General features: G+C 48.7%; 2 protein-coding genes across 5 annotated transcripts; one reads left to right on the top strand and one right to left on the bottom strand.

Annotated features, from left to right (window-relative positions):
* Positions 1-1456: 1456 nt before the first annotated feature.
* Positions 1457-11708, bottom strand: lin37 (lin-37 DREAM MuvB core complex component). Of its 3 annotated transcripts, none has more exons than XM_059641348.1 (10): positions 11633-11708; positions 9844-9955; positions 8856-8931; positions 7119-7172; positions 6237-6266; positions 5834-5919; positions 4735-4901; positions 4000-4146; positions 3042-3115; positions 1457-2588 (listed from the first exon to the last, which is right to left on the bottom strand). In XM_059641348.1, exons 2-10 carry the CDS (start codon positions 9896-9898, stop codon positions 2507-2509), a joined length of 771 nt encoding a protein of 256 aa, XP_059497331.1. In that variant the 5' UTR covers positions 9899-9955; positions 11633-11708; the 3' UTR covers positions 1457-2506. The 3 variants fall into 3 exon arrangements, with proteins under 3 accessions (XP_059497331.1, XP_059497332.1, XP_059497333.1); XM_059641349.1 differs by having other exon boundaries at positions 11622-11653; XM_059641350.1 differs by lacking the exon at positions 11633-11708 and adding an exon at positions 9256-9644.
* proser3 (proline and serine rich 3) lies at positions 11443-27319 on the top strand. Of its 2 annotated transcripts, none has more exons than XM_048523977.2 (12): positions 11443-11474; positions 14702-14804; positions 15049-15359; positions 15668-15825; positions 16249-16382; positions 16890-16978; positions 17537-17661; positions 17873-18072; positions 20599-21471; positions 21802-21964; positions 25443-25524; positions 26217-27319. In XM_048523977.2, exons 1-12 carry the CDS (start codon positions 11461-11463, stop codon positions 26260-26262), a joined length of 2298 nt encoding a protein of 765 aa, XP_048379934.1. In that variant the 5' UTR covers positions 11443-11460; the 3' UTR covers positions 26263-27319. The 2 variants fall into 2 exon arrangements, with proteins under 2 accessions (XP_048379934.1, XP_059497327.1); XM_059641344.1 differs by lacking the exon at positions 11443-11474 and adding an exon at positions 11511-11837.

Raw genomic sequence — 27319 nt, 5'->3', positions numbered from 1 at the left:
ACCCTAGACACCCTCCTATTCCTCACATACCTATAGAAAGCTTTAGGGTTCTCCTTTATTCTACCTGCTAATGACTGCTCATGTACCCTCCTTGCTCTTCTTAACTCTCTCTTTAAATCCTTGGTAGTTAATCTGTAACTCTCCATCGCCTCATCTGAACCATCTTGTCTCACTGTCACATAAGCCTCCCTCTTCCGTTTAACAAGAGATACAATTTCTTTAGTCAACCTCGGTTCCCTTAGCTTATCGCTTCCTCCCTGCCTGACAGGGACATACCTATCAAGGACTCGCAATATTTGTTCCTTAAACCAGCTCCACATTTTGATTGTCCCCATCCCCTGCATTTTGCTAACCCATTCTATGCCTCCTAAGTCTTGCCTAATCGCATTATAATTGTCCTTTCCCCATCTATAAGTCTTGCCCTGTGGCATGTTCCTATCCCTTTCTATCACTAAAGTAAACATAACCTATTTATGGTCACTCTCTCCAAAGTGCTCACCTACCACTAAATCAAACACCTGGCCTGGTTCATTACCAAGTACCAGATCCAATGTGGCCTCCCCTCGGGTCGGCCCTTCAACATACTGGGTCAGGAAACCCTCCTGCACACTGGACAAAAAAACGATCCTTCTGATGTACGAGAGTTATAGCATTTCCAGTCAATGTTAGGGAAGTTAAAGTCTCCCATAATGACCACCCTGTTCCTTTCACTCCTGCCCAGAATAGTTTTGCTGATCCTCTCCTTCACATCCCTGGAACTTTGTGGGGGCCTATGAAAAACTCCCAGCAGTGTGACCTCTCCTCTCCTGTTTCTGACCTCAGCCCATACCACCTCAGTAGACAAGTCCTCATCAAAAGTTCTTTCAGCCACCGTTATACTGTCCTTGACACACAAAGCCACACCTCCCCCTCTTTTACAGACCTTAAATGAAAGATCTAAACCCTGGAACCTGCAACATCCATTCCTGACCCTGCTCTATCCATGTCTCCTAAGTGGCCACAACATCGAAGTCCCAGGTACCCCCTATCCACAGGAGGGAGGGTAAATGAGTAATAAACAGGGGTGAATGTGTAACAGACAACAGTTTGGGAAAGGTGCCATGAATAACAGAACCTGCTGTGTGCAGAAAGTTAGCAGAAAACTGGCAGGGATGCAAAAAAGGAATGAGGAGGGGTGACAGTGATGAGGAACAGGAACTCTGGCTGATTCCCAATCTCTCTCTCTGTTTAAGCTAGGGATCACTGGACAGTCCAGGAACCTCTGCCTCACATCTCACTCAGGAGTAAATTGTCTGGCTGGTTTGAAGGGTGACTATTTATTTTGAACCATATTGTACAGACCTGAACAACTGAAGCAGACCTAATTGAAAGCACTTTTTAAATTTTCTCTTGCAGCAATGTTACATTTGTAAATATTAATTTGAGACACCAGTCAGAAATCCAAGCTCCAAACTGCTAGGGTCAAAAAGTGTGTTTATTCTGACCCGCATGGTTGTGCCCCAGGCCGGCTCGAAGCATTAGTGTGAAAGGGGGTACTGTATTTGCTCTGTTTGGACCCTACGGTGTGTTCATAATACCAAGGCTGTTGGAGGGCCTGGAGTGTGGCAATGCTAATTAGTAATCTCACAGAGTGGTTTGCGGTCAAATCCGGACAGTTCAACCATAAACATCAACGCACACGCACAGACACAGGTACACAAATGACAGCAACAGGTATCGCAAAGAAACATATCCTCGCCCACAGGCGATCTATACAAACACTGTCATACGCAGACAAAGTCTGACAGAACTGCAGATGCTGTAAACCAGAAACAAGAACAGAAGTTGCTGGAGAAGCTCAGCTGGTCTGGCAGCATCTGTGAAGAGAAGTCAGAGTTAACATTTTGAGTCCGGTGACCCTTCCTCAGAACTTCCTCAATTCAGAGGAAGGGTCACCAGACCCAAAACGTTAACTGTGCTGAGCTTTTCCAGCAATTTCAGTTTATGTTTCTGACATGTATAGTCAGTTGAACAGTCACAATTGCACATACATATCAATATGTGTACAGAGACCCACAGGCACATGTACAAGTGGGAATGTGTACACCTATTAAAGTCGATTGCTCACCCATAAAAGACGAGGTGAGATGAGCAGATCCGTAACAATCAACTCAGCTGCAACAGCAAGGCCACAGCGTGTCTCCAGGAGGAGCTGGAAGTTAGTTATCCCAGAGCCCACAGCATGCTCAGCTCCTCTCAGTTCAGCCAGGAGCCAACAACCCACAGCAAGCAACAGGTGACTAATGTAGCTGCTTCCTGTGGCTCAGGACCGAAGCCAAGAAAACAAAGCTTATGGGGAGGCATAAACAAAGTGCCAAAAACAACTGTGGTCATCTCCAACCTGGGCCCAGTAGGCAAAACAACAGTCCCTCAGGGCTCGGTCCTTGAACTGGGCAGATAACGGGCACCGAAGGCATTGCAACTGCAATACTTGGTCACAAGCAGGGACTGGAGGTCCTGGGAGCCCTCACTGACGCTCAAACATTTCCTTCAGGATCTTCATGCTGTCTCTGTAACGATACTGGTTCCTGTGAGATGCTTCTCTCCACCTACAGAAAGACAACACAGGAAGGTCAGGCAAGTCGAGACCAACTGGGGCTGTTCCCATCAAATTCAGGCCCACAGTTAAACAAAAATGCAGTTACACATATTGTGAAAATGATCAGGGTCCACTGGAATTCTGTACTGTGGGAGTGAACGGGGAAGGGGGTTTGGGTCCATGGGGATGGTGTAGAGCGGGAGTGAACGGGGAAGGGGGTTTGGGGGTCCACTGGGACAGTGTAGAGCAGGAGTGAATGGGAAGGGGTTTGGGTCAATGGGGACTGTGAGAGAAGGAGTGAATGGGAAGGTGCAGAGCAGATGTGGAAAAAAAAAGGGGTTTGAGACCATTGGGGTTGAAGTATGGGAGTAATTGGGTGAGGGAGTGGGAAAGAGGGTGTGCTTGTTCAAGTGAGATCTAGATGGGTGATGTGCAATAGACAGCTTGAAATGGTCCAGCTCACCTCTGTCGAATCTTCTTCCAGCGATCCATGTGGTTGTAGAGTAAGGTGGGCACCCCAGGAGCATTATTGCGACTCTGAAAGGGAACAGAGAAAGACTTATTGGGTTAGAAACCCCCACCCCACCATTGTGTGGGGGAGACAGACGCCTGCCCTGTCACCGTTTGCTTGGGTGGGGGGGGGGAAAAGAGGAGGAGTCACAGACACAGAGCCCCCACCCCGTCACCAGGTTGGGGGGGGATGTGTCACAGACACAGACCCCGCCCCGTCACCGTGTTGGTGGGGGGCTGTGGAAGGGAGACACAGACCCTGCCCCATCACTATGTGGGGGAGTCACAGACACAGTCCCCCCGCCCCGTCACTGTGTTTGGGGGGGGGGGGGGGAGGAGAGAGAAAAGAGACAGACACAGACCCCTGCCCCGTTCACCTTGTTGGGGGGAGTCACAGACACAGACTCCTGGACCTGTCACCATGTTGGGGGAGGGGGTGGGGAGGGGAGACACAGACCCTGCCCCATCACTATGTGGGGGAGTCACAGACACAGTCCCCCCGCCCCGTCACTGTGTTTGGGGGGGGGGGGAGGAGAGAGAAAAGAGACAGACACAGACCCCTGCCCCGTTCACCTTGTTGGGGGGAGTCACAGACACAGACTCCTGGACCTGTCACCATGTTGGGGGAGGGGGTGGGGAGGGGAGACACAGGCCCTGCCCCACCACCATGTGGGGGAGTCACAGACACAAGACCCCCCCCGCCCGATTCACCGTGTTGGGGGGGGGGGGGAATGTCGCAGACACGGACCCCCCGCCAGATTCACCGTGTCCGGAGTCGGGGGGGGGGGGGGGGATGTCACAGACACGGACCCCCACCCGATTCACCGTGTCAGGGGGATGTCACAGACACGGACCCCCGCCTCATCACTGTCACTGTGTGGGGGATTGCTGCATAGCTGGCTGTGGGTTACCATGCTGATATCAAGTTGTTTCTCTGTGGGAGGCAGTGGTGATGGAACACGGAGATTGATCGGATATCCACGTGTGTTCAGTGAGCAGGGAGTTGGCACGGGCAGTCTATAAATATCCTGACACTTTCCATTCATCACTTCTGCAACCTGTTAAAACAGAAAAACATAAATCACTGCTCAGACACGGAGAGAGCCTGGTAAACATTTGTATTCCTCATCAATAACCTTCCCTCCATCATAAGGTCAGAAGTTTGCCGATGATAGTACAACGTTCAGCACCATTCACCACTCCTCAGATACTGAAGCAGTCTGTTCAAACGGACAGTACCCAGGCTTGAGCTGACAAGTGGCGTAACATTCACGGCCACACAGATATCAGGCTATGACCATCATTGACAAGAATCAATCTCATCTTTGCCCTTACCATCACAGAATCCCCTCCATCAAAATCCTGGAATTCCTTCCCCATGAGACATTGTGGGTCAACCTGCAGCACACATACTGTGGTGGTTCGAGGAGGCATCTCAACCCCACCTTCTCAAGGACAAGGATTTGTAAACATGTGACTATAAAGTTAGTTCTTGAATTGGGAAAGAGTTGTAAGCATGGCTACATACCAAGAATGAAGAATGAACTTCAGTGAATGGCTTTCAGAACTCCACACTGGTTCCCCCTTATCTACCCTCATACTTAGATCCTCAAGAAAATTCGCGTTGGTGTGAGACAGCTCCTCACCTCCTCATCTTCCAGTGCTGCAGGTGGCTGGGGACTCGGGCTGTGCGCTCCTTCCCGAAGGCTGGGGTTATTCCTCATCCAAGCTCGGCAGATGGGGTAAAGAGGTGTATTCTCATTAAACTGAGCCAGGTCAACGCTCCGGTCAAACAGCTTCATAGTATAGGCATCTACAGAACACAGCACAGCACCTCAGTCTCCAAGAGTCTAGGCAACATCCAGTTACAGGTCTTCACCATTACAGGCCTTCATTATAACCCTCCACAGCCAATCAATTCATCCGGTTGCGGTGATTCTCCACAAGAATGCCTCATTCCAGCCCAGCATAACCCTGTCGATTCCACAGTCTCTATACAGCTCATTTCCCAGCACAGACCCATGTTAAGGCACATTCCACTTCCCTCTCTCTTACAGCCAACAAATCACAATCCCGCATTATCAACTCCATTATTTCCCATTACAATTCATTACAGACCAATCCCATGTAAGATCCAAAACATTACACTCCATAACATCTCATTCCAGCCACAAATTACTGAGATTCTTAATTCACATGAGGTACACACTCCAGACTAAATCTCACTCCAATCCCAGTCCCCACGCTCCAGACTAAATCTCATTCCAGTCCCAGTCCCCGCGCTCCAGATTAAATCTCATTCCAGTCCCAGTCCCCGCGCTCCAGATTAAATCTCACTCCAGTCCCAGTCCCCGCGCTCCAGATTAAATCTCACTCCAATCCCAGTCCCCACGCTCCAGATTAAATCTCATTCCAGTCCCAGTCCCAGTCCCCACGCTCCAGATTAAATCTCATTCCAGTCCCAGTCCCCACGCTCCAGATTAAATCTCACTCCAATCCCAGTCCCCACGCTCCAGACTAAATCTCATTCCAGTCCCAGTCCCCACGCTCCAGACTAAATCTCATTCCAGTCCCAGTCCCCACGCTCCAGACTAAATCTCATTCCAGTCCCAGTCCCCACGCTGCAGATTAAATCTCACTCGAGTCCCAGTCCCTACGCTCCAGATTAAATCTCATTCCAATCCCAGTCCCCGCGCTCCAGATTAAATCTTGCTCCTGTCCCAGTCCCCACGCTCCAAATCTTACTTGGCCTCTGGTGGCTTCCCTCATATGCAGCATCATCAGTTTCCTTCCTCTTCTTGCGTCTTTGATGCGGGAACCGAGTTGAGGCTCTGGAACAGCAACCGAAGAATAGCTGATGAGATGAAGTCAGGCAGGGGAGATTTTGAGAGAGATGTAGTGAGGGGGAGGTAGAGGAAGACACGGTGCGTGTGCGAGAGAGAGAGGGTAGGGGAAGAGAGAGAGAGAAAGTGTGTGCACGTGTGTATCTGAGTGAGCAAGTGTGAGAGTGTGTGTGGAAGAGAAAGGACAGGGTAAATCACCAAACAGTGGTGAGCGAGAGTCAGGGCGAAGTGAATGGTGATGCCAAGGAAGGAACAGGGGATTAATGAGGTGATAATGAGAAGGGAGCCACCAGTATCAATCTCACCTTTTTCCTGCTGATGCTGGTGAGGAATCTCTGTAAAACAAAACAGCAAATGAATCAGAGGCAGGAAATTGCATCTTTCTCGCTACTCTAGTCTGTTCTTTCTTCTCATCCAGACCCCTCTCCTTCCGTCCAGTCTCAATTCCTCACCAATTGTTCTCTACTGCTTTCCCTCTCCGTGTAACATACCTCTCCCGTCCCACTCTTTCTTTCTTTTCAGTCCCACTTCTCTCTTCTTCTCTCTCCTCCTCCACAATGCCACCACCCCGCACCCCCCCCCCCCCCCCCCCGCCGGACCCCAGCCACAGCTCTACTCAGCTCTCTCCATCTCTCTTTCTCCAACCCCTACATCCCCCTCCCTTCCCAGTTCTACACTTCTCCCTCCCTGCTACCACCTACTCCCTCCCTCCCCAATTCCACCCCACTGCGCTCTCTCCCCTCCTCGTCTCTCCCTCCCCCTCCCCCTTCCCTCCTCTCTCTCCCCCTCCTTGTGTCACCACTTAACCCCCTGATCAGTCCCAGGCCTCGCTCTCACTTTCTCCAGCTCCCCTCTCTCTCTCTCCCTCTCTTCAGCTCCACTGACCCTCTACCTCTCCCTCCAACTCCAACTCACCCCATCTCCTCTTCCTCCAGCTCCATAAATTTCTGTTAGCCCCAATCCCTCTCTCTCTTACTGATCTCTTTCTCCCACCCCACCCACACTCCCTCTCTCGGTTTCTGTTTTAAATATCAATGGATTGTGGTCAGAGGGGGTCAGCTGAATATTGGAATCTGATTCTATCAGACAGAGGGGTTCCAGCATGAGATGGGATAGTCTACCCATCTGTAGGAGGTACCAACCCAAATCAGCACACAGAAGGCTCCCACAGCACAGGACAAACTCACTTGCTCTGTAGATCGGAAAGCACAGGTTTCACAATCTCATCATCAGCCTGGTATCTGAAACAGCAGAGAGTGAGAGACGCTGTCTTTTACAACAGTGGGCACAGAAACCGAAACCGCAGAGGGGCACTCAGTTACAACAGTGGGCACAGAAACCGAAACCGCAGAGGGGCACTCAGTTACAACAGTGGGCACAGAAACCGAAACCGCAGAGGGGCACTCAGTAACAACAGTGGGCACAGAAACCGAAACCGCAGAGGGGCACTCAGTTACAACAGTGGGCACAGAAACCGAAACCGCAGAGGGGCACTCAGTTACAACAGTGGGCACAGAAACCGAAACCGCAGAGGGGCACTCAGTTACAACAGTGGGCACAGAAACCGAAACCGCAGAGGGGCACTCAGTTACAACAGTGGACACAGAAACCGAAACCGCAGAGGGGCACTCAGTTACAACAGTGGACACAGAAACCGAAACCGCAGAGGGGCACTCAGTAACAACAGTGGACACAGAAACCGAAACCGCAGAGGGGCACTCAGTAACAACAGTGGACACAGAAACCGAAACCGCAGAGGGGCACTCAGTAACAACAGTGGACACAGAAACCGAAACCGCAGAGGGGCACTCAGTAACAACAGTGGACACAGAAACCGAAACCGCAGAGGGGCACTCAGTAACAACAGTGGACACAGAAACCGAAACCGCAGAGGGGCACTCAGTAACAACAGTGGACACAGAAACCGAAACCGCAGAGGGGCACTCAGTTACAACAGTGGACACAGAAACCGAAACCGCAGAGGGGCACTCAGTTACAACAGTGGACACAGAAACCGAAACCGCAGAGGGGCACTCAGTTACAACAGTGGACACAGAAACCGAAACCGCAGAGGGGCACTCAGTAACAACAGTGGACACAGAAACCGAAACCGCAGAGGGGCACTCAGTAACAACAGTGGACACAGAAACCGAAACCGCAGAGGGGCACTCAGTAACAACAGTGGACACAGAAACCGAAACCGCAGAGGGGCACTCAGTTACAACAGTGGGCACAGAAACCGAAACCGCAGAGGGGCACTCAGTAACAACAGTGGACACAGAAACCGAAACCGCAGAGGGGCACTCAGTTACAACAGTGGGCACAGAAACCGAAACCGCAGAGGGGCACTCAGTTACAACAGTGGGCACAGAAACCGAAACAGAAAGAGAAGGCTGAGTGACAGTAACGGGCATGGAAACACAAGACAACAAAACAGTTACAACAGTGAACAGAAAAACTGAAACAGCTGAGAACGAGAATCATTGTCAGTTATAATAGTGAGCACAGAAACAAAAAGTGAAATAACAGAGAGCTAGACACACTGTTAGTTACAGTCATGAGCACAAAAGAGAGCTCAATGGCTGTCAGCGAGGGACTGTCAGCCAGAACTGAAGAGTTTTTGTTGCCACACAGATAGAGATCAATGGAACAAAATCAAAGCTGCTGGAAAGGCTCAGCAGGTCTGGCAGCACCTGTGGAGGAGAAAACAGAGTTAACGTTTTGGGTCCGGTGACCCTTCCTCAGAACCTGAAACGTTAACTCTGTTTTCGCCTCCACAGATGCTACCAGATCTACTGAACTTTTCCAGCAACTTTGTTTTTGTTCCCGATTTACAGCATCCACAGTTCTTTTGGTTTTTATTTAGAGATCAATGGCAATGTCCAAGTGAATTAGTCCAAATCAAAGGAAAACTAAACACTTACCTCTCAATATCACTCTTCTCAACCAGACACTGGAGGACTGCATCTAAACGATTACGAGCTGTCGAAGCCTCAAGATCTGCAACTCACAGAAACCATGTAAGAGACTAAACTTTGTTACACAAAGGAATAAGTAAACAGGGTACCAAGAGAGTGCAGCGCTGTTGGACGGTCAGCGCTGAGGAAATTTTCCATTGCAACAGAGTCCTCACTTCAAAAAAGGAAGCCTTTCATTAGCTACACAGATTGTCCTGAGCTGGTGACAGTAAGAACAGGGGTCTTTTTATTTCTCTGCCCTCACAAACCTTTCCAAACACTTTCCTGCTGCAGAGCTACTATTTCAGTCCTTGCTCTTGCTCCTAGCCACCGACTAACTCTAGGGGTCTAGAGCTGCCTCCCTTACCTGGCCTGTTCCCCTGTTCTGTCTGTTCTAATGCAGATTTAGCCATCGCTCAGCACCACCACCTGCTGAGTAGAAGCAATGCTGCAGCAGTGAAAAATTCACCACCTCCTCCTTCACAGGAACAGGAGACCAGATTGCCCCTCCTCAAGCCTGCAGCACAGGAACAGCAGAATGCCAGTCAGCCCCCTCCTCGAGCCTGTAGCACAGGAACAGGAGGAGACCAGTCAGCATCCTCCATGCAATTGTCTCAATGAACCAAAAATTGCTGTGCATACCAAGAGAGAGGTCCTGAATTTCCTTCCTCTCATTCTCTCTAACCTCCTCACCGTCTCACGTGGATCGAGCCGGGATTTGGACAGAGTGTCCCTTCTTCTGAACTCTCTGCTCCCCTGCAGAAGAAACAGTTTCACTCTGTCATCCTATTTGAATGTTTAAACCTTATCTTCGGTACTGGAGGGAGACCATACTTGCTGAACTTGAAACACAGAATAAATTCAGGGTGAGGGAGTCATGATGGGGAAGGAAAGGGATAAGGAATGATGAAGAGATAGGAGCCAGCACCGAGAAGGGCAGTTAGTTCAAGCCTACCTGCTTTTTCAGTTTTCACGGTAACTGAAATCATGTTACTGCTGTGGGGCCTCATTCACACGATGGAAATAGGCAAGCAATCGCCACAAAGACCAACAGCACTCAAACAGACCTGTGACAGAGAGAATCAATCCCAACAGCCAGCATTACTGAGTAACAGTGTGAGACAATGGGATTACCATCAACAGAGATACAGTCAGTAACACCGGGCTCTGGGAGGGTGTGTCACTGAGTGTGAGGGAGAGGGATTAACATCAGTATGGATACAGTCAGTAACACAGCATTCTGTGGGAAGAGGGGTTACTGAGTGACTGTGAGGGAGTGGGATGAACAACAGAAGGAATACAGTCAGTTACACAGGGTTCTGGGGGGAAGAGGGGTTACTGAGTGACAGTGTGAGGGAGTGGGATTAACATCAGTAGGGATACAGTCAGTAACACAGGGCGCTGGGGGCGGGGGGAAGAGGGGTTACTGAGTGACAGTGTGAGGGAGAGGGATTAACATCAGTAGGGATACAGTCAGTAACACAGGGCGCTGGGGGGGAGAGGGGTTACTGAGTGACAGTGTGAGGGAGAGGGATTAACATCAGTAGGGATACAGTCAGTAACACAGGGCGCTGGGGGGGAGAGGGGTTACTGAGTGACAGTGTGAGGGAGAGGGATTAACATCAGTAGGGATACAGTCAGTAACACAGGGCGCTGGGGGGGGGGGGAAAGAGGGGTTACTGAGTGACAGTGTGAGGGAGAGGGATTAACATCAGTAGGGATACAGTCAGTAACACAGGGCGCTGGGGGGGAGAGGGGTTACTGAGTGACAGTGTGAGGGAGAGGGATTAACATCAGTAGGGATACAGTCAGTAACACAGGGCGCTGGAGGGGAGAGGGGTTACTGAGTGACAGTGTGAGGGAGAGGGATTAACATCAGTAGGGATACAGTCAGTAACACAGGGCCCTGGGGGGGGGAGAGGGGTTACTGAGTGACAGTGTGAGGGAGAGGGATTAACATCAGTAGGGATACAGCCAGTAACACAGGGTTCTGGGGGTGGAGTGTTGTTAATGAGTGAATCCCCTGACCCCCCAGCTCATCCTCACCTCCCTAACCTGTTCTTCCTCTCACCAATCCCCATCTCAAGTGCCATCTCCACTGCCTACCTCCTAACCTCATCCCCACCCCCTTGACCTGACCATCCTCCCCAGACTGACCTATCCCCTCCCTTCTCCCCACCTACACTCACCTCTGCAGGCTCCATCCCTCCCCCTTTAACTTGTCTGTCTCCTCCACCTATCTTCTCCTCTATCTTCGGTCCACCTCCCCCTCTCTCCCTATGTATTTCAGAACCCTCTCTCCATCTCCCTTTTCTGATGAAGGGTCCAGGCCAGAAATGCCAGCTTTTGCCCTCCTGAGACGCTGCTTGACCTACTGTGTCCATCCAGCCCCACACTTTGTTATCTCACACTCTCCAGCATCTGCACTTCCTATTATCTCGCTCCCAACAGACGTCATGCCCGTCCTCACGCTCTATTGGCTGCCAAACCGTCTGTCAAGCCACTAGTCCCACCTCCTGCCGGCCCCCTATAAGGCCCGCCCCTTGGCGGGGCCGTTAAAGGCGGCGGGAAAATGGAGGATTTGCCGTAGGTTGCTGCTAGTCTTATTCATCGGTTTCCCCCCCCCCCCCGCCTCCGTGGTGGTGATAACGCTGGTAGTTTATTCCCTCCCTTTGACGATAATTATAGTTTTATAGTTTTACATTAATTGTGTTGTCATTTAACACTACCTACGTCAGACTGACCTGAAGCTCCGGCTCCGACGGCCCTCCTTGTTTTTACGTCAATTCTCATCCCATCCTGTCACGCGGTACCGTTCCTGTTTCCTATTGGCTGTAGCCCTGTCCGTCTTGTATCTAGCCCCGCCCTCCACCTGGCGTCCAATGAGATGTGCCCCGCCTCCTCCGTGACCGTTGAAGGCGGCGGGAAAATGGAGGATTCCAAGTGGAGGTGAATCAAAGAGGGTCTGAAGTGTTATACAGCATAGCCCTCGGTTTATAGTATTTAATTAGAGAGAAACAGTTCAAAGTAATTAGCAATTTTCAATGTTACATGATTATTAATGTAGTGACCGCACTATATAATGTACAGATAGAGTGGAGCTGATTCAGAGGTTACCAATCATATATAACGCCATGTGTATAATATTTAATTCGTGTGTAAATTAATCATAGATTATTAGTGTTATATAACGTAATCATCATTCTTAATATAATCACATCACTATAATATAGAGACATTTGGGTTGAAACAGATTCTCAATATTATTATATGCTCATTCTTATATGAATAATATAGCACCATGTATGTGTGTATATATATATGTCTATATATGTATAGGTGTGTGTGTGCGTGTGTATATGTATTTTATATATATATAGGGATATATATATATATATATATATATATACACACTGCACAATTAGAGAGAGAGAGACAGTAGAAGCTGATCAGAGGTTATCAATAATATATAATTAGAGAGAGTAGAAGTTAATCAGAGATTAATAATGTTATGTAACATAATCATGGGTATAAATATAATTGTATGGTATAGGACAGAGTGGGGTTGGATCAGCTTCTCAATAATATTGTATACTCATTCTTGTTCATATCAATAATATAACATCACGTAATACTATACAATTAGAGAGACAGACAGAAGTTAATCAGTCATTGAGTATTGTGTAGCCATCTTCCTTATGTAATGACAACACTATATTGTAGAGACAGTGGAGCTTAATCAGAGGGTAGCAATCATATCATATAACACCATGTATATAATATTTAACTACAAACTGTGACATAGCACAATTAACCAGATATTTTTAATAGTTTATAACCATCACTTAATGTAATTAGACTATTATATACTGTAGAAAAGAGTGGAGGTGAATCAGAGGTTATTAATATTGGGTCAGTTCTCATTGGAGAGAAGGAGGCTACGAAGGGATTTAATAGAGACATACAAGATGATCAGAGGATTAGACAGGGTGGACAGTGAGAGTCTTTTTCCGAGGATGATGACTTCAGCTTATACAAGGGGGCATAGCTACAAATTGAGGGGTGATAGATTTAAGACAGATGTCAGAGGCAGGTTCTTTACTCAGAGAGTGGTAAGGATGTGGAACGCCCTGCCTGCCAATGTAGTTAACTCAGCCACATGAGGGGCATTTAAACAGTCCTTGGATAAGCATATGGATAATGATGGGATAGTGTGGGGGCAGGGGCTTAGATTAGTTCACAGGTCGGCGCAACATCGAGGGCCGAAGGGCCTGTTCTGCGCTGTATTGTTCTATGTTCTCTGTTCTAATATTGTGATCATGTAAGCATTATTCTTCACATAATGAAAGCACTCATCTAGAAATGGAGTGGAGGTGAATCAGAGATTGTCAATAATATATAATCATTCTTAATCATATAATCAATAACATAACACCATGTATATACCATACAGTTAGAGAGAGAGAGATAGCCTAGAAGTTATTCAGAGGTGTAAACAATAGGAAATGCGATTAGTAAGTTTGTAGATGATGCCAAAATTGGAGATGTAGTGGACAGTGAAGAAGGTTACCTCACAGTACAACAGGATCTTGATGAGATAGGCCAGGGAGTGGGAGATGAGTTTAATTTTGACAAATGAGGTGTTGCATTTTGGACAGACAAATCAGAGCAGCACTTATACACTTAATGATAAGGTCCTGGGGAGTGTGCTGAACCAAGAGACCTTGAGGAGCAGGCTCATATTTCCCTGAAGGCGGAGTCGCAGGTAGACAGGTTGGTGGAGAAGGTATTTGGTATGCTTGCCTTTACTCCTTTGAGTAAAGGAGTTGGGAGGGTCAGATTGCGGCTGCACAGGACGTTGGTTAGGGCCACTTTTGGAATGCTGTGTGCAGTTCTGGTCTCCCTGCTATAGGAAAATGTTGTGAAACTTGAGAGGGTTCAGAAAAGATTTACAAGGATGTTGCTACCAGGCTGGGGCTATTTTCCCTGAAGCCTCAGAGGCTTAGGGGGTTACCTTATTGATGTTTATAAAATTCTGAGGGGCATGGATAAGGTGAAAAGGCACTGTCTTGTCACTGGGGTCGGGGAGTCCAAAACTAAATGGCATAGGTTTGAGGTGAGAGAGGAAAGATTGAAAAGGGACTAAAGGAGCAGCTTTTCCAGTCAGAAGGTGGTGCATGTATGGAATAAGCTCCCAAAGAAAGTGGGGGAGGCCGATACAATTACAATATTTAAAAGGCATGATTAGAAAAGGTTAGATGGATATGATCCAAATGCTGGCAAATTGAATTAGATTAATTTAGGATGTCTGGTCAGCATGGACAAATCACACCAAAGGATCTGTTTCCATACTGTACAACTCTGACTCTATGACCAATGAGATAATCTCACAATGTAATACTATGTTTATAAATATATAATCAAAGAGACAGAGTAGAAGTGAGTCAGTGATTATCAATAATATAATCACAAAGTATAACACTGTATAATCTGAGAGTCAGAGTAGGGGTGAATCAGATTATTAATATTAACATATTTAAGACATAATCAGACGGAGATAATCAGGGAGAACTAGTCAGAAACGGACGGTGGGGGAGAGAGAGAGAGAGAGAGAGAGTCAGAGACAACAGACTCAGACACGTGGAGTGACACAGTTTTGGAGTGGTGTGAGAGGGCCATTTCTCTCTCAGTTTCAGGATTGGTATCAGTGATCAGTTTTGGGGTTTCCGTGAACATCACAGTGTTGGTAAATGGTTTTTAAGCTGTCAGTAAAGCCACTGATTCTGATTGTCTTTTTTCCATCTGTCTGACAGCTCTGTGTTTAGTCCAGGAAACCCTTTTGGACAATCTCAGCTCTCCCGCAGTCACTACCACCCATCCTCTCCCCAAAGGATACCTCAGCAGCAGGGCAAAAAGGTGAGACTAGGGTTGGCATTGTTAGGAGCACAGGCCAGGTTGAAGGGGTTAGAATATTGCAAGCTCATCCTTCTGGTTTAATGCTGGCCTTGACTATCAACCAGACTACCGCTCTCTTTGCCAGCCTCAAGTGTAAGAACAGAGACCTGTCTACCTGGGGAAGCACCTGACAACATGCTGCAGAGGAGGGGTACGTACTGAGGAAGTGCCGTGTTTAATGACTCAGTTATGTCTCACCTTCCAGGTAGTGAAACCAGGTCAGTGCCAGCTGCCTAGACCATCGCTTCCAACAGAACCTCCTCTGGCCTCTCAGGATGCTCCGAGACAAACTGACCAGCCGGTGTGCCAGGGTGAAGGGACAGATGCTGGGATAGCTAGCCCCTTGGTGGAGTCTTGGCCATCCACCGAGAGCAGCTCTCTCCTGACGCCTGAAGGAGAGCCAGGAAGCGAGGCAAGGGTAGGGTCCACAGCAGAATCGCAGGAGATGTTCCGTACAGACCAGGGTTGGTCAGGAAGTCCACAGGCTGACCCAGCGGAGAGTTCAATTATCGCAAAGTGAGTGACAACACCACCAACTTCACAGTCAGCCAACCGCTCCTCACTGGCATAATGTGACGAGTCCCAAGATAGAGAGTGGATAGGAGCAAGGATCTGCTCTTTACACTCTCTATCCTCGGACTCGTCAGATGGGCTGGATGGAACCATGCTGTTAGTCGCAATAATTTACACGTTATAGTTTCCAGTTGGCTTTAGCTATGTTAGACAGGTCATCTTTGCTCAGTACTACCCCCACCCCACTCACCCACCCACCCACCCCTTGTGAAGGATTGCAGCTTAATCCTGGCCTGTCCATCTGCATTCAGGTACATCCAGCGATTCCGACATGGCAAACCACTGAGCAGAGAGGAACGGGAGTGTACTACCACTGGAATCGACACTGATAGCAGTGAGTTCTGGTGGCTTAGGAGCTCACCCCCGAGCAGCTCAACACCGACACAGGAGACACACCAGCATCACCCAGGTACAAGAGCACTCCTGTATCAACAGTTGCTTCAGCAAGGATAAAATTATACTGCTCCTCCATGACTACCTCCAATCATTTAGATTCCAGTCTGCAATTCACTCCTGGGTGTCTGTTATTATGAATATAAACCACCCCAAACCCCAAGACTGGATTCCCGTGTGTAACTCACCCCGGGGTATCTGTTATTCTTTATATAAACCAACCCAAAATCCTCAATCGGATTCCAGTCTGTAACTAACTCCCAGATATCTGTTACTCAACACAATCTGCTGGATTATATGCTTTGAAACATGAAGAGGAGGCAGTTGTCAGAATGGCTGTTTAGTGGAAACTTCCTCGTGGTGGGTGTCGTTAGAATTGCTGAAGCCTGGTGAGTTTGAGGCAAAAGGTTCTCTTTGATGCTTCTGTTATTGCCCACAGATATTCGTTCATTGACCATTGAGGAAAGACAATCTGCCTCTCATTCTATTCAGCAATGTGGACACTTGCCTGCGGAAATATCTCTGCCCAGCTTCCCAGGTCTGTCTTTAATGAAGACCGGACTGTCCTCAGGAGTAAGTATTCGTGTGCGTCTGTGCTGTGTTGCCAGGGGTTTCTGAGCATCAGTCCTGCAGCAGGTGGTATCATCCTAGTGATGTCTCTGTCTTTACTGTTGACAGAGATCTGCTCTGTGTGGGACATAGTCCTGCACGCCATCAGTGTGTTTCGTTGCATCTTTGTTATTGAATGAGGTGGGCTGTACAGTACACCTCAGACACACCTGTGTTAGGGAGAGAAGAATTCAGCCAAGCTTCCTGCCCCTGATCGCTGTCCCTGGTTTAGACAGAGAGGGGATCTCCACTGGGGTCTGAAGAGAGATCTATCCCTTCTCGCTGGATGGTTAATATATAGAATAACAGATATACAGGAGTGAATTACAGACGGAATCTAATCAAAGGGTTTGGGATGGTTTATGTATAGAATAACTGATATCCAGAGGGAGTTTTAGCGTGAGATCTGTAGACATTGCTGTATGTCAGCTCGTTTCTGTTAAAGTCTCCAAGATGCATTTTCTTTTCCAGGGTGAACATTTAGAGGTTTCCCAGCTGGAGTCCTTTGATCTGGAGACTGTTCATCTCCAGGAAAGAGCAAATCGCCTGCTGCAGCGCAGGTAAGATGCTGTGTGAGCCCACTGGTAGTGCGTGCGACTGCTGGGTGACTGCCAATCGATACAAAGCATGTCAGAGGGTCCGCAGAAACCAATCCTGTCAAAAAGAGTTCCCCGTCCCAAACCTCTTGTGCCCTGACCTTACTGCCAACCATTCAGACAAACGGGGAGGGGAGATCATGGACTTCCTCGGCGCTAAGGTTGAGAGAATTTGTGCTCTGCACAACAAATCCTTTCTGTCAGTATGGTTTCATTGGGAACAGCTATGGGGACCAATCAGCACCTCACACTCCCGAGTCACTTGAGCAACACCTATTGATCAAGCGTGTGGACTCTACTTGAGCAAATTCTGCTGGTAAAACATGAAACAAAACCTCTACTGCTGCAGTGAGAGTGACGAGAATCCCTGAGGGTGAGTGCAGAGGGAGCGCCGCACTGTCGGCGGGTGAGTGCAGAGAGAGCGCCGTTTTGACTAAGGCATCATGTTTAACTTTAAGTTGATGTGATTACTTCCATCTAATCTCTCACCTCTGATGTATTTCTCTGTTCCCTCCTGTCCAGTGAATCTTCTTGCAGTGGCCTCATTCCTGTCAGCTCTGACGGGGTAGGATCTCCGAATGTCTCTGATCCCGCTGAGGAAGTATCAGCCTGTCCTGTCTCCATCCTGCTGTGTGAGCCTGCTGTTGGTAAGCATCCTACGTTTCGTAAATCCCACTCATTTGTCATTCAAATACTGGAAATGCCCTCAGCACTGACCTTCCGACAGTGCGGCACTCCCTCAGCACGGATCGTTTCTGTTAGTGCGTGTAGTTGATTCTGATTTGCAATGTTATTCTAACTGCATGTGGTAGCCATCGTACTGATTCAGCTGTGCATGGCCCCTTCTGTCCTCTCCAGGAGATAGTGATGTGAAACACATCAGCATCCTATCTGATGGCCTCTATCCCAAGTGCAAACCCTTGTTTACCACCCGCCCTGAGGATGACATCCTGTACCAGTGGCGTCTGCAAAGGAAGATGGAGGCAGCAAGAGAGAGCTCTTCGGCTTTCCTACCACAGAGGAAGTCGCAGTCCCCTTCAGTCTGCCTTGGCAGGCAGGTAAGTGGCTGTCTGTCCTGTCAACTGCTTCTCCCAGCAACCATGCCAGGCTGAGGGCTAGTGAAACTCCCTTTCAGTCTGACCTGTTTTGACTTGGCCTTTGTAGGTTCCTGCCCCATCTCCTGCACTTCTGCCTTCCCTCCTAGAACAACAAGAAGGTTTGCCATCTCCGCACTGGCATCTTACTGGTCCCCCCATTCGAAAGGTTTTTTTTCATTTTCACTGCATCCAGTGGATCACTGCCTCCACACACGTCTTCCTGTCCTCCTCACTGTCAGCATTCTGCAGGCTCTAATCCATCCATCAGAGCCTTGTCTATTCTGAGCACTTCCTCAAGCTTTCCCCCCACCAACTGCCTTGTACAACTGCAGAAGGTGCAACCCTGCTATAGGAAAGATGTGAAACTTGAAAGGGTTCAGAAAAGATTTACAAGGATGTTGCTAGGGTTGGACGGTTTGAGCTACAGGGAGAGGGTGAATAGGCTGGGGCTATTTTCCCTGGAGCTGAGGGGTGGCTTTATATAAAATATAAAATCATGAGTGCCACGGATAGGATATATAGCCAAGGTCTTTTCCGTAGGGTTGTGGAGAAAAAACTAGAGGGGCATAGGTTTAAGGGGAGAGGTTTAAAAAGGATCTGACGGGCAACTATTTTCATGCAGAGAGTGGTATGTGTATGGAATGAGCTGCCAGAGGAAGTGGTGGAGGCTGGTACAATTACAACATTACAAAAAGGGATCTGGATGGGTACATGGATAGGAAAGGTTTAGAGCAATATGGGCCAAATGCTGACAAATGAGACTAGATTAATTAAGGATATCTGGTCAGCATGGACTAGTTGAACCAAAAGGTTTGTTTCTGCGCTGTACACCTCTATGACCTACCTCTCCCATCTTTACTGTGCAAGACCCCAGATACACCTTCCAGGTGAAGCAGTCTTTCAGCTGTACTTCTTCTAGTTGAGTCAACTGCATTTGCTGCCCACAGTGCAGTTTCCTTTACATTGGTGAGACCAAACGCAGACTTGGTGACCTCTTTGTGCAACCACTCCTCTTCGTTTGTCGAAATGATCCCACCCTTCCATTTGCTTCCCATTTCAATAAGTCACCTGTGCTGCTCTAAACATTTCCATCCTGGGCCTGCTGCAGTGTTACAATGATTGATCCCACTGTACTTTCCATGCCCTCTCTTTCCCCAGCTGCCCTGCCAATATTCCCCCTCCCAGATATTTTTCTGAATTGCCCTCACCTTTTGAAAGCTCCTGTTGAATCTTCTCCCACTGCCATTTCAGGCAGGGTGTCTTAGATTACAACAACTTGGTTTGTCAAATAACAAATTCACCTACTCAAACCAAAAACAAAGCACTGCAGATACTGGAGATCTGAAACAAAAACCAAGATTGCTGGCAAAACTCCATGGGTCTGGCAGCTTCTGTGAAGAGAAAACAGTCAACGTTTCTGGTTCTGAAGCAGCGTCACTGGTTTCTCTGCTTTCTCTCCACAGATGTTGTCAGACCTGCTGATTTTCTCCAGCAATTTTTGTCTTTGTTTCAAATTCTTCCCCTTCCCCACGCCTCTGGATTTTTTTCCCCTCTTCAATCAGTGTCCTTCTGGTGACCAACACTCCTACCCCTAGAGACAGTGTCTCCCTCGTCGACGATTAAAACGACCCCTGGTGATTTTGAATGGCCTGATTCAGTTGCCCCCTGAACCTGGGGATCGATCCTAGCTTCTCTTGGTCGCTCAAGGCCCCTCAGGCAGCACCTGCAAATCCCACGACCACTTCCATCAAGGACAAGGGCAGCAGACGCATAGGAACACCACGCCCTGCATGTTTCCTCCAAGCCATTCACCATCCGGACTTGGAAAAATTTTTCTCATGTATTCACTTGTCAGATATGGGTGTCACTGGTTGCCCAGCATTTATTGCCCGACCCTAGCTGCCCTTAAACCAGGTGCCTTGCTGGGCCATTACAGAGGACAGTAGACAGTCAACCACATTGCTGTGTGTCCGGAGTCGCATGTAACTCAGACCAGGTGAGGACAGCAGGTTTCTTTCCCAAAAGGACATCAGTGAACCAGGTGGACTTTTCTGACAATCAGCAACAGTTTCATGGTCATCAGTTGATTCCTAAGTCCAGACTTTTTTAAAAATTGAATTCAAATTCTACCATCTGCAACGATGGGATTCAAACCCAGGTCCCCAGAACATTAGCTGAGTTTCTGGATTAACGATCTAATGATCAGTATTCCTCCAATGTAGCTGGGTCAAAATCTTGGAGCTTTGTCCCATTGCACGTGTCATTGCATCTCACAGCCTCCTGTGATTCAAGAAGGCAGCTTCCCCAACACCTACTCTTAAGTAGACATTAAATGCTGGCCCAGCCAGCAACACCCACACCCCATGAATATTTTTTTTAATAAAACTGCTCTGTATCTTCTGAGGTCTTGATGACCTTATGGAGGTAGTCAGTGCTCAGAGTTGGGTGAAGCGTCAGTTGCTGAATGAGAATTGATTACTTTTCCAGATTGCCAGGTCTCATGGGGACACGCAGAAAGACAAGCCAGTGGTTACAGAGTCGTACCCCGAGAGCTGTTGGAGAGGGAGAGAGACACCTACCAGGAACACCCCACATGGTCCAAAACACAGTGCTGGAACTGCCGCCGCTTGCTCCATGCCAATCCCGAGTGACACACACAGCCTTTCGGAGGACCACTTGGCCATTTGTGGCCGCATGTGTCTCCAGGCGGGTGCACAAAGTGAACACTGTGTTGCTGAGGCCGCGGAGAAAGAGCAGGCTCAGCAAGGGAGAGGTAACAGTGGGCTGGTACCCAGCCTCAGCTCAACGAGGGAAGAGCAGGGGCCAGTGGACAGTCTCTGCAGGCAGTGCAGCACTGGCAGAGGGAAGGGCAGCAGTGGCCCCAAGCCCAACCTAAGCTCAGCGATGGAAGGACAGAGGTCAGCAGATAGTCACCCAAGACAGCTCAGTACAAGTGGAGAAAGGACTTTAGAGGGAGTGTCCGCTGACAAACAGCAGAGACTGGTGCCTGCGCCTGATGCCTATCGAAGCGACTGCTCCCAGAGGGGTAGGAAGGCCCATCATGGAAAGCGAAGAGAACCGAGACGGAGCCAGGGATTGGAGGCCAGCTGCTCCCAGCCTCCTGTATCACTGCAGGCTCCTGTGTTCCCACAGCCTCGAAATCTTCACAAAGTGAGGCCACAGCAGCAGGATTCTTGCCTGTTCACTGGGAGCAGTGGCTCGGACACAGAACAGGAATCTTCTGAAGGCGAACACTGCGGTGCTTCACCCGAGGATTCATCGACAACGGTACGGCATCGAGGGAAACCTACAGCAAGACAACACCACCAGCGTGCCAGTATTCACCAGGTGTTGGGACAGGTGCTGCATTTCATCTTTACCATATGTCCAGATTTGGTATTTCTATTCCTATGTAAGGCAGAATCTCCCTCAGCGCTGACCCTCCCGGCGCTGCGGCGCTCCCTCAGCGCTGACCCTCCCGGCGCTGCGGCGCTCCCTCAGCGCTGACCCTCCCGGCGCTGCGGCGCTCCCTCAGCGCTGACCCTCCTGACAGTCACCCTGAAGAATGTTCCTTATTGACTGGTCATTTTTATTTAAGTTTGTGTCCCCTGATGTGAGATTAGTTTATTGAGTAGTGTCTGTAACCATGGCTGGGACTAGGTGTAATCGATCCAATTTGCTCCGCCCCAGGTCGTCTCTGAGAGAATGTTCTCCCCTCATAATTCAAGCCATCAACTCAGGAGTAAGTCGAAGATCACTGGCAGAGCCAGGGGTCATCACCTACCACCTTCACCCATTCCTGAAGCTCACCAGACACACGAGATGGTCGCCAAACTACTCAAAGAAGCTGAAGGTACCAACACTGCTCATCCACTGTATACATCGCAAAGCGTACTCTTATTTTTTAGTACAAAAAGTAATGAGAATGGTTAGATATCCCATGCTGGGACCTGTGTTGAAAATACAAATTAATGGTTAATGTTCATTTATGCCAGGACACTGAACCTTATAAAATTGAAATAACAGGGTCTGGACTGAATGTGCACCCTACACTCTTTCTCCATGGACATGCAAACATGGACATAACTGCAAAAGAGACAGACAATTGAATAAAATGACCCCCTCAGGCCCACTGTCTGTTCATAATTTTGGGCCTCCTCCTTTTCTTTTGAACTGTAAGTGAAGCACCCCAACACTGTCCCCATCAGACACTCTCGGGTCAGTGGGTTAGATACAGACTAAAGCTCCCACTACACTGTTGCCCTTCATATGCACCCAGGACAGGTACAGCACAGGGTTAGATACACTGTAAAGCTTACACTGTCCCCCATCAAACACTCCCAGGACAGTGACAGCACAGGTTAAATACGGAGCAAATTTTCTACTGTTTTAAAATGAAAGTAAATCATCCTCTCCTTTTTTAAATTAAAAGTTCTCTCTACACTGTATCCATAAAACTCTTTCAAGACAGTTATAACTGTGTTCCAAGAATGCATGTCCGTTGCTAAATAAAATCCAAAAGAGCTGCAAATGCTGTAAATCAGAAACTAAAACTGAAGTCTCTGGAAAAGCTCAGCATGTCTGGCAGCATCTATGAAGAGAAATCAGAGTTAACGTTTCAGGTCCAGTGGTCCTCCCTCAGAACTGGTAGCCAGGAAAACGTCAGTTAATATGCAAAAGGTAGGGTGGGAGGAGGGTGTAAGAAGTAAATGTTAGTTGGGGATAGAGCCCAAAGAGAGAGAAGAACAGTTGGACAGACAAATGAGTGTGAATATCTGTTCATGGCTAACAGTAGTAGCAGACTGTGGTCACAAGGCCTGGTTTGTGGGGTAGGTGGCTAGGACATTGGAGAGTTCAGGCCCTGAAGTTATTGAACTCAGTATTGTGTCCATTGTATCAACTACAGTCACTGACCTCATTTCATCTGCTGAGCTCCCTGACCCCACACCCCACTCGCTGCCTCAAAGCTGATCGTCCCGCACAACTCACTTCTACTGCCTTCCAAAAATCCAAAACAGGACTGCCTGCGTTGACCCATTATTTCAGCCTACCGTGCCCCACAGCACTCATCTCTTCCTATCTTGATTCAGTCTTCTCTCCCCAAGTCCAGTCCCTGCCCACGTACATTCTCAATTCTTCTGATGCTTTACGCCAGTTTTGGAATCTTCAGTTTACAGGTTGCAACTGCTTCCAATTTATCACGGACGTTCCATCCCTTCGCACATCCATCCCCGACCAGGATGGTCCCAGGGCTCTCTGTTTCTTCCTAGAGCAAAGGCCTGAACCCTCCTCTGCTTGGCCGCGCTCATCCTTACTCGGAACAACTTCTGTTTTAACACATCTCATTTTTTTCAGGTCAGAGGAGTGGCCATGAGTACCCACATTGCCCAGTTATGCCTGTGTCTTCATGGGGTATGTGGAACATTTCTTGTTCCAGGCCGCTGTCATAACTTTTTCTCCAATATATTGAAAATATCATTGGTACTACTTCCTTCTCTTCTGTGGAATTAGAAAAGTTCATCAATTTCACTTCCAATTTCCACCTTGCCCTCACTTTCACCTGGTCTTACTCTTCCTCCTCCCTTTCCTTCCTTGACATCTCTTGTTTCCATTTCTGGGGATAGACTGACCACTAATATCTACTATAAACCCACCAACTCTCATAGCTACCTGGACTATACATCCTCGCACCCTGCTTCCTGTGACGAACCGAGAACATTACAGCACAGGAACAAGCCCTTCGACCCTCCAAGCCTGCACCAACGTGCTGCCTGTCATAATTAAAACCCCCTACCCTTCCGGGGACCCTGTACGTGTATTCCCGTCCTATTCATGTATTCGTCAAGACGCCCTTTAAAAGTCACAATCGTATCTGCTCCCACTGCCTCCCCCAGCAGCAAGTTCCAGGCACCCACCACCCTCTGTGTAAAAAAAAAAACTCTTCTCATACATCACCTTTAAACCTTGCCCCTCGCACCTTAAACCTATAGCCCCTAGTAACTGACTCTTCCACCCTGGGGAAAAGCTTCTGACTATTCACTCTGCCCATGCCCTTCATAATCTTGTGGACCTCTATCAGGTTGCCCCCAATCTCTGTCATTCCAGTGAGAACAACCCAGGTTTCTCCAACCTCTTATCATAGTTAATGCCCTCCATTACAGGCAACATTTTGGTAAATCTTTTCTGTACACTGCCCAAAGCCACCACATCCTTCTGGTGGTGTGGCAACCAGAATTGAAAATAATATTCCAAATGCGGCCTAACTGTTAGGGCTGTATCCCCACCTATTGTTTACTCCTCACCCCTTGCCCTACCCTATCTTCTGCATATAAATAGATACTTTCCTAGCTACCATCAGTTCTGAGGAAGGGTCATCGGCCCTGAAACATTACCTTTGATTTCTTTTCATAGATGCTACCAGACTTACTGAACTTTTCCGGTAACTTCTGTTTTTGCATCTCAATTGCTGTCCAAAGTAGTCACCATAATTCTGATTTATTTCCCTTCAGCACTGTTGTTTTCAGTGCGCACTGACAAGCAGTGGAATGGAAACCCACCGGCGCATTCAGTCTGGAGACTTGGCAGAATGTCAGGCATAAGACCATAAGAAACGGAAGAAGAGTAGGCATTTCGACCGCTAGAGTCTGTTCTGCTATTCTTTAGGGTCACAGATGATCCGAAATTCCTCACGTAACTTTCCCCATCATCTTTGATTTCCTGACTGATCAAGAATCTATCTATATCAGCCTTAAATATACACCAGGATTCTGACCTCACTGCTGTCTGTGACAGAGAGTTTCAATGATTCTCAACTCTTTGAGAGAAGAAATTCTACCTTTTCTCAGTCTGAAATTGATGGCCTTTTATTCTGAGACAATGCCCTCTTGTCTGAGATTCTCCCATTAGGGCAAACATCCTCTCAGCATTGAACCTGTCAAGCCCCCTGAGAATCCTGTATGTTTCAACAAGATCACCTCTTATTCTTCTAAACTCCAGAGTGGAGCACCAACCTGCTTAACCTTAGTTCATCAGACAATCCCTCCATACCAAAAATCATCCTAGTAAACCTTCTCTAAAATGCTACCTCCTATGAAATCATACCTTTGTTTAAGTAAGGAGATCTAAATTGCTCATAGTACTCCAGATGTGATATCCCCAGCACCTTTTACAGTTGCAGGCAGACTCCCCTATTCATACTGCAACCGCATCTTGATGTTCTCAGCATAGGTAGAGATCTGTGGACTTCTTGTGCAGTCCACCATGTTATGCAGTGTTGATGGCTGAGGAACTCAGCATCTTTCGGTCTCTGTTTCTTCTCTTTTCTTCTGCAGAATCTGACGGTATGGAGTTTGAAGAAGACCTATTGCTTCGAGTGCTGCGACAGCAGAGGCATTGGGTCAGGCAGCAGCTCAGGTGAGTGTTTTCAAATTGCCTCAGTTTTGATCGATATCTTGCTCTGTGCTATCTAAATTCTGCACACTCATTGAAGGAGCTGCTCTTTGGGGTGTTTTGCCTGGCTGGAGAGGGTTCAGGGCCTCTGGGAATCATGCCCCTGTCCATTCTCCTCTCCTGTTCTCAGATGGTTTCCAGTTTTAACTTGTGCCAGGTTAAACAGGAGCCACCTGCTTGAATGACGTGACACTGGCAGCATCCTGGGTACAGCACTGTCTATTGGCAGAGTCATATAGCCCAGTAACTCGGAGATTGTGCGAAGTGAGTACCATCCTGTCGGAGGCTCAGTGCTGAGGGAGCGCCGCGCTGTCGGAGATACTGTTCTTTGGCTGTGACATTTAATTGCGGCCCAGTCTATCCCCTCCAGTGGTGTAAGAAAACATTTATCTTTCCCCTTTTGTGGAAAGAGAGGGCAATGGGAGATCTCCCTGGGGTCCTGGGACTTATAATTTTCCCTCAACTAATATCATTTTTGAAAATAGATAATGTGGTTTATTCTGACAGTGTGTTTATGCAAGCTCTCAGTGCGCATCTCATACTTGGCTAAGGTGATTGCAGTCGCCATCACTGTGTTTCATTAGCTGTCTGCGGGGTGACCTGAACTCTTGAACCTGTCCGTTTGAAGACCAGTGTTCCTGCTGTTTTTATTGTAGGGAAGCTGACAGGAGACTGACCGTCCTGACAGGCCACCAACATTGAAACCTGATGCCCTGGGAGAACATCAATTCACATCCATTCCCCTTTCCACCAGCCCTGTCTACTCCCACCATTCTCATAACTGCCGTCTCCTGCTCTCTGCTTACTATCCTCTGATTTGTCAGGTGCCCCCTCAGCTCTCAGGATCTGCCTTGGCATTTTAGGGCCTCAGTAATGTACACATCCCCTGTTGGTGCATTTTAAAAGCTAGCAGGCATATATCTGGGGATGGATCTATGTGTGTATGTGTCAGACACGTGCATGTGTCTGCCTGTGATCCTGTTGAGAAATTTTTAATGAGTTCATTGCATTTCAGCGGTGATTTAAGCTGATGGCAGTGGATATGGGGGCCTGTGACTCACCCCACAGAGGGTGACAGAGCGGCTGTCTGTGATTCCTCCATACGGTGACGGGATGGGGGTCTGTGTCTGTGATTCCCCCCTCTCCCCCTACCCCACATGGTGACAGGATGAGGGTCTGTGTCTGGGACTCCTCCCCCACACAGTGAGGGGCCGACGGGGGGTCTGTGCCTGTGTCTCCCCCACACGGTGTCGGGAGTCGGGGTCTGTGCCTGTGACTCCCCCACACGGTGACAGGGGTGGGGGTCTGTGCCTGTGACTCCCCCCACACGGTGACAGGGGCGGGGGTCTGTGCCTGTGACTCCCCCACACGGTGAAGGGGCGGGGGTCTGTGCCTGTGACTCCCCCACACGGTGACAGGGGCGGGGGTCTGTGCCTGTGACTCCCCCCACACGGTGACAGGGGCGGGGGTCTGTGCCTGTGACTCCTCCCCCACCCAACACGGTGAAGGGGCGGGGGTCTGTGCCTGTGACTCCTCCCCCACCCAACACGGTGACAGGGGCGGGGGTCTGTGCCTGTGACTCCCCCACACGGTGACAGGGGCGGGGGTCTGTGCCTGTGACTCCTCCCCCACCCAACACGGTGACAGGGGCGGGGGTCTGTGCCTGTGACTCCCCCACATGGTGAAGGGGCGGGGGCCTGTGCCTGTGACTCCTCTCTCTCCCTCTCCCCCCCCCCCCAACACGGTGAAGGGGCGGGGC

The sequence above is a fragment of the Stegostoma tigrinum genome, chromosome 41 (assembly GCF_030684315.1).
Source record: "Stegostoma tigrinum isolate sSteTig4 chromosome 41, sSteTig4.hap1, whole genome shotgun sequence".
Lineage (NCBI taxonomy): Eukaryota > Metazoa > Chordata > Chondrichthyes > Orectolobiformes > Stegostomatidae > Stegostoma > Stegostoma tigrinum.
This window is presented reverse-complemented; position numbering and strand designations above follow the sequence as displayed.